This window comes from Otolemur garnettii, unplaced genomic scaffold (genome assembly GCF_000181295.1).
Source record: "Otolemur garnettii isolate 467f Iridium unplaced genomic scaffold, OtoGar3 scaffold00312, whole genome shotgun sequence".
Classification (NCBI taxonomy): domain Eukaryota; kingdom Metazoa; phylum Chordata; class Mammalia; order Primates; family Galagidae; genus Otolemur; species Otolemur garnettii.
This window is the reverse complement of record NW_003852707.1, coordinates 409991-417674: the sequence shown is the minus strand read 5'-3', so window position 1 is coordinate 417674 and position 7684 is coordinate 409991. Positions and strand designations below refer to the sequence as shown.

The 7684-nt window shown below is 45.2% G+C and overlaps 1 protein-coding gene across 2 annotated transcripts in view; it reads left to right on the top strand.

The window, feature by feature from the left end:
• Positions 1 to 109: 109 nt before the first annotated feature.
• ACTN2 (actinin alpha 2) overlaps positions 110 to 7684 on the top strand; it is a 78419-nt gene continuing 70844 nt past the window's right edge. For both annotated transcript variants that reach the window (XM_012813834.1, XM_012813835.1), the window contains exon 1: positions 110 to 235. In XM_012813834.1, coding sequence (XP_012669288.1) covers positions 110 to 235 — 126 coding nt within the window. The remainder of the gene's footprint in view (positions 236 to 7684) is intronic.

Below are 7684 nucleotides of genomic sequence, written 5' to 3'. Positions count from 1 at the left end.
GGTCGCCCGCCGCCCGCCCCGCGCCTCCGTCAGTCCGTGTGCCGCTCCGCCCGCCAGTCCGTCCGTCCGAGCCCCGCGCGCCTCGCCGCAGCCCGGCCACCCGAGCGCCATGAACCAGATAGAGCCCGGCGTGCAGTACAACTACGTCTACGACGAGGATGAGTACATGGTCCAGGAGGAGGAGTGGGACCGCGACCTGCTGCTGGACCCGGCCTGGGAGAAGCAGCAGAGGAAGGTCAGCCGGGGCCCGAGCCGCCGTCTGCGGGCCGCCCGGGTGTCCGCGTGTCCCCGTGTCCCGCGCCCCGCGGGGCGCCGGCCGTGCGCGCCGGCGAGGGGGCGCTCTGTGGCGGTGGTGTGTTGTCCTGCGTCCCAGCCGCCCCGGGGACCCCATTAGGAAGGAGACCGTGTCCAGGGACAGGCAGGACTCTGGGCGTCGTGTGCGCGCGCGCGCGTGTGTTAGTCACATAAGAGTTACAAACTGCAAGTGTTCGGGAAGAACGGTACCGTGTGAGTGTGTTTTGTTTCTCATACCAAGCTTCATTAGACGGAATCTCAGAGTCTCTGGTCTGTGATTGAGCCTTTCGGTCCCCGGCCTTGAGTCTTACCTTCCTGACCCCGTTGTGTCCACTTTTCCCCTCGCCTCTCTCTTCCCAAATAAAACAGGTAAAGTGAACATCTCCTTCCTTCCAGTTTTCCCAGGGCTGCCCCCCAGAGTCAGTGAAAGTCATTTATTAAATGTGTTGGGTCCCTTGGGGAAGGATGTCGTATGAACACTGGACATGTACCGATAAAGTAATAATTATTTCACGTTCTATTTATAGTTCATTGCGGTAAGCACACGGGGACGAAGGAGTCAGCCAGTTTCTAAAAGCTCCCTCCCCATTTTGGTTGGCACTCTCTGGAGGCCCAATGGAACATTCCACTGTTTCAAGGTTTCTTCTTGATCCCCTTGGCTAGAATAAACAGGGAATGCTCAGCCCGAGGCTAACTCTGTCCTCTTACTGGACTGGGCACAGAGCCTTGGTTGGGTCAGGCATGGACAGCAGAAACCTGCTAACCCTGCCTTATGATAATAGGGTCATGGCAAAAGCCAGGCGTTCTTTGCTTTTTTTATCCTTAATTTTTCTGGGCATGGGACAAGATGGATTTCCCATCTAAGGGCGTGCTTTTAAGTGGATAACTTGTGTTGACTGTAAGTGTGTATGAGAATTGCTGCGTAGTTACCACTACAGGTGACGTGTGATAGTATATGGTGACTACGTGTATGATGGTGAAGTAGTATCCCATACTTCTCTTCCAACAAAATGTTAGCTGGAAGGAGAGAGGCCTCATGTTTGGATAATTATCAAGTAACCAAGCACTATTTTTGCATCAGGATGTCTATTTGTCTAACCTCACACTTAAAATACCACTTACTGTTATTATTTTGAAGCTCTAATTTAGCTACATTTTAATTTCTGCCTTAGTTTCCTGAGGCTTCTACCATTTCTACCTTTCTTGGAAACAAGAGCATGGTGGTGATAAATAGAAGTTGAATCTATAAAGAAAAAATTTCAAACCTTCTGCAGATTTTTACAGACTTACTGTGAAGGAAGCAAATGGCCGAGGATTACTAATGTATCATCTGGGCCAGTTGATGCAGCACCAGGCAGCGAGAAGTTAAAAAGTGAATGATTTTGTCTTAAATTTTCCCCAAATTCTGATTACTACATTTTTATGGGTTAAACTCCTGAAGATTGCTTTTTTTCTTATAAGGACTGGTAAAGTAGCAAAGAAATTGGACAGGTAGTCTGCCCATCATTTTAAAAAGTAATAGTTTAGGGCAGTGCCTGTGGCTCAAGGAGTAGGGCATCGGCCCCATGTACCAAGGGTGGCAGGTTCAAGTCCATCCTCGGCCAAAAAAGTAGTAGTTTAATCACAGTGGTTTCTGTTGATATTTTAAAGTACAATACAATAGCCAGATGGAACTAATATCCATTTCCAGAAGCTCCATTGATATGTCTTACACTATATTCAATATTTTAATGTATTTGCTATATTTTTTGATAGATGGTATTGTAATTCTTTTAGGTTTGGGATTTCTGTGCTGACTACACTATTATAATTGTATATCACTTGAAGTAAAGTATATTATTTTAAAAAGATGTATTTCTTGATCCCAGTTCAAAGTAATGCTAAAAAGCTATATTCAAAGTAATGCTAAAAAGATGTATTTCTTGATCCCAGTTCAAAGCAATGCTAAAAAGCTTAAAGCGAGAATTCAGTTTGTTTTTTTTTTAAGACAGTTTGACTGTTGGGCAGAAAACCCCAAAAGTACATGAGAATACAGATCTTGAAGATTCAACTTGCTCAAGTCAGTAAAATGATATTGAACTGTGAGCCCAGTGCAGCCAGAGCAGTGGCCTCTATTTGTGTCCTATGAGACAAACTGTTGGAACAGGACAGGGATAAAATGCCATTGTTTCTATTGTGGGCTACCTTCTCCACACTTGCCATTTCAGTGATATGCTGGGTATGAGATCTGTCAACAGATGCTGGTAGCACACGATGACGTGTGTAGCGTTATAATGGCTGTGGTGCCTAATTATATCTACAGTTCAGAGAGTGTCATGGACTTTGGTAATCCTTGCTCTCCCGTGTGGAACAGCCTTGCTGCACGAGGACTTGTAATAGTGTAGCAGTGCTTTTTCTAAGAAGACAGTCTATTAGCACGACTATGAATAGGCATTTCAGAGTGCCCACCTCCTCTTTCCAGGGTGTGTTTAGTTAATAAGGCTAGTAATACTTACATTTTCTATTTTAAAAGATTGCATTTTACAACTCATGGGGAGAAGAAAAACTCCTACCGTGTTACAGATAGGACATTTTAAAAGGCTGAAAGAATGAGGCTCACTCTGGAGTTAGACTGCTTTACCATTTAGGGATATCAGTTTCCAAATAACTTGGGTTCCTTTCAGTGGACTGTTGAAACTTCTGGAGTATCGGTATCTAGAAGGAAGCTTCTCCAGGAACCAGGGAACACCCTGAGCCTTTGCCTCAATTGAAGCCTAATTGGGAGGTGACTTGTCAGAACAGCAATGCTGAATATGTGCACTATCTCCGCAAGCACAGGGCACTGTCCTCAACCAGCTGGGAGCTTAGAGCAGGCCTTTTAAGGAAATGAAATACACCTTTCAATCCACAATGGGTTGGTACCTCGGTAATCTGGATGTGGCTAGATGATTGATAAACTTTTCTGAGAGTTCTGATTTTTTGGTAATAGTCCCTAAAGAAATTTGAATTCTCCTGCATTCTTCTTAGGTTAGATGGCCTGGTTTACCTTGGAGCACCTCCTCTCTATCTGGAATAGGCTGATGGTTGCCAAGTCAGGTCAGCCAGCATGGACGGATGGGGCCAGCTGTCCACAGGGTCTGGAATGAGTAGAGAGCCGGGGAGCCTTTAAGTTGTCCTGCTAATGTTCTGTGGGGGAGCAGCTGCTGATTAAGGGCACCAGGCTTTTCTTACCTAATGAAACATACTCTTAAGTGAATATTTCCAGAGAGAAAAAGCACTAATTGTTTGTTCCAACAAGAACAATTAAGAAAAACCTTGAGAAATTTCTCAGATTTATGAGACCCAGGTGAATTTCAGCTCTGCCAGGTATTTGCTGATTGCAGTGGACTCGCTAAACCAGCGGTTCTCAACCTGTGGGTTGTGACCCACAGGAACTGTATTAAAGGGCTGAGGCTTTAGGAAGGTTGAGAACTACTGCACTAGACCTTTCAAGTCTCAATTTCTTCCTCTATGAAATGAAGATAAATTCCTGTCTTTCTTACTTGACAGGGTTTTATTTGGATCAAATGTTTAAAATGATTTTTGGTGAAGGGGCTTTATGCATTGTAAAATGATCTGTAAATGTTCAGATATTATTGTCTTTGTTTAGCAAATATTTGATAATTTTATTGAGTGGTCTAACAGTAATCAGTGCTGTGCTCGTACGTGTGAGGGCTGACGGAGCATGACATTTGGTCCTTGGCGACTTTGGTGTATTTTTTTTTATTATGGTAAAATACACAGTAACTTAAATTTTGCCATTTTTAAGAGTACAATTCAGTGGCGTTACATATTTTCACATTATTGCACAACCATCACCACTGTCCATCTCCAGACTTTTCCACCATCCGTCATTGAAACTTCCTACCCATTAATCACTCGCTTCTCTATCTCCTCTCTTCTGGTATATTTGTAAAGATAAGATTTACACATTGGAACACTTACACATAACTGTTTAATAACAACTACCAGATGCTTATATAAAGAATAAAAACTAGGCTGTGCACAGTGGCCCATGGCTGTAATCCTAGCCCTTTGGGAGGCCAAGGCAGGAGGATCCTTAAGCCCAGGAGTTCAAGCCCGAGCAACATAGCAAAAATACATCTCTACAACGTAAAAACCATCTCTACAAAAGAATTAAAAAATTAGTGGGGCATGGTGGTATACACCTGCTACTCTGGAAGCTGAAGTGGGAGGATTGCTTGAGCCCAGAAGTTGGAGGTTGCAGTGAGCTATGATGACACCCCTGTACTGCAGTTTGGGATAGCATGAGACCCTGTCTAGATAGATAGATAGATAGATAGGTAGGTAGATAGATAGATAAACAAGTAAGTAAAAATTATAGAAAGCCAAATAAGGAAAATCATTTTGGGTGAAAAATAAGGAAGAAAGAACTTACAAGAGAGTAGAACTTGAGCCTTAATTTGAGCAATAACTAAATACTGGCTGAGTGGAGAGGAGAGGGAAACAGCATGGCTGGCTAGAGAAATATTGTGAAAATCCTGTTGTGTGGGTTTGGGGGAGGCAAGGGAGGAAGGACTGGCAAGTGGACCACAGTTAAGTATTTACTGACCCTTTTTGGCACTGTTGGAACATCCTTACATCCAGTGTTTCTTGGGGCCCTGTCACTCACCCTCTGATGGAGAGAAGGGGGAACAAGTTCAGAGGTAGGAGCGCAGAAGGAGAAAGTAACCACAGCGGCCAGACCAGAATTCTGGTCTCCTGAAGCCCAGCTCTGTATTCTTGGATGTGTCTGCAGCTTGAGTGTATGTAAGGAGGAGACGGGTTTAACTGAAACTAAAGATGCCTATTCAAGTTTAGAGAGAAACTGGGATTGATAAAACAGGACCTACCAGGGTGAGAGTGGACTTTATTCTGCAAACAGTGCAGACCTTCTGAGGTTTTCTGAGCTAGGAAGACCCCTGCTTAAAGTATGAGTATTGTTTACAGGATAAATCCGAGTAGGCAGGGGCCCATTATGGAAATATACAGATAAAGTGGTGAGGATTAGAACAAGGGCGAGGAAGGCATCAATTTGAGAGTAATCAGGAGGGATTATAAGAAGTATTAAATAACCACACGATGTTCCACAGTTGGCCATTGTATAAATCTAATTAAGTAGACGCCATTCTCCCCTTTAGAGCTCCTGGGTTTTAAATTCAAGACAGTTGTATTGACAAGCAACAAACAAACTAATGAAGAGCGTCTGTTTATCTACTGGGAGATGCGTCTGTGTGCTAAATATTTACAAGATGTGTCATGATTGAGCTACAGTGCTGAGGTGGTGAGTCTGGTGGCACCAAGGCCATTGCTCAGTGAAAGGGCTGGAGTTGCAAATATCCTCGGATGGCCGGAGAAAGTTCTTGATGGGCAGGAGTGTAAAGGAAGAGGGAGGGGCAGAATCTTGCAAGAGTCCTAAGACGCCCTCCCCTCCGCGCCCCCAGGGACTGTTACAGACGTGCGCTTGGTTTGCTTGGGGATTCATAGGTGCACGAGTGACAAGGTGCAAAAATCCCTCTGTCTTTGCATCCTGTCTCGGGTACCGCGATGTGTCCCGGGGTCGCCTTACCCCTCAGCCGCGTTCACCAAGTATAAAGCTTGAGCTCCCAAGATTTTCCATGCGCGTGGGAGGAGGACTCTCAGTCTTAGCTGGGGAACTTAATTAACGCAGCCTGAGGAAACTGTCAGAAAGCGCCTGCAGTCAGGCTGCAGCTGGGAGACACCTACGGGAAAGGCGCCGCTCCTCGGGGTGGGCGGGGGCGCTCCCGTGATGAGCAGAGGAGTTCACAGGGAAAACGCTGGAGGACGGTCAGAATTCTACCGCCGTTTCCCTGGGAACCGGGCTCATTCTTCCAGAAAGAACAGAAAGCAAAGATGGGGAGGGAAGCTTGCTAACTACTATGCGAGACACATTTCATAGGGAGGCAAACCTCCAGTGTGAGAATTTGGGCTTTCTAAAGAAGGCCAAGCAGAATTTTTTGTACAAACATATCTGAACACAAGCAGGTACACCCTCCTGTGTCCCCCTCTCCAGAGTTCTCTAGCTTGGAAACTAGAAAGTGTTTTTACCTGTAGCCTTGTTGAGGAGCAAACTAGAAACTCAGCACAGGCATGGTTGGTTGTTCTTGTTTGTTTTTTCATTCATTCGGCAAACATTGATTATGGTCCATCTAGGAGTGGGGTGGGGAGGGAAGGGGGTTTTGACACCACCCTGGCCTTTAAGGAGCTTATAGCCCAGTTCAAGAGGTAGAAAGGCTGTCTGGCAGCACAGAGGGGCGACTGCCTGAACCAAGCAGGGAATGTTTTCCTTTGGTTCACGGTCCTGGTAATGGAAGTTTTCCTCCCAGATGCCCAGGCCATCACCCTGGAGTTACCCTCTCTCCACACCATACCAGGGTCCAGGGACCCTCTGCATTCTCTGCCGCGGAGAGGGTGTCGGCCTCCTGTCTTAGCACCTTCCACAGATCAATACTTGTCTTCCGCCTTTTCTCTATGATGCTGGCGAGAATGATCTTTGTAAGATCAGTGTCTCTGGTTCTTTGTTGCCTTCAGCAGAGGGTTTAAACTTCTTACGGAGGTTTGTGAGCCCAGGCCTGAGTCAGTGCTGTCATCATCCCATCCCCTGCCATGTCCCCTGCAGGTTCTTTAAGATCCAAACCTGCTGAATATTGCGACTCCCCTCCAGTGTCTGGCTTGCTGCTTTCACTGCATACACGGACCCCACCTTGGGAGTTGTCCCCTGTGCGGCTCCCCTCTGAGAGGCCTGCCTTCTAGATAGAACGTGGGTCGCTGGGTGCTGCCTTTGTCTGCCTGGTTCCCTGTGGCCCTCGCTGGGCTTGCACACAATCCACACTGAATTTTGTTGAATGAAAAAATTATGAATCACATTTCTAAAAAAAAACTGGGTATAATTTTTTGATTAAAAAAACTTTGATTTTAACAAGTAAAAACTTTGTGACCAGCTTTGTAATTAATGCCTTGAGCTATAAACGTGTTAACATACCACTCATCCTTGTTTAATAGTTTTTAAAAAATGTTTTCTTAAAGTATTTCCTCAAGTCTCTAAAATTAAGATAGAGTTCTCTGACTTGATTCTTGTTTTAAGACTGAGCCTTCAGAGATAAGTTTCTTACTTAAAAACAGATTTGGAATTTAGAGCTTCTGGAATTAATAAAAAATACATGCAGATTTAATATGATAAAATAGATCCTGATATTTATGAAAAATAGTTCTAGTAACCTAAATTTTATTTTTTTTTTGAGACAGAGCCTCAAGCTGTCCCCCTGGGTAGAGAGCTGTGGCATCACAGCTCACAGCAACCTCCAACTCCTGGGCTCAAGCGAGTCTCCTGCCTCAGCCTCCCAAGTAGCTG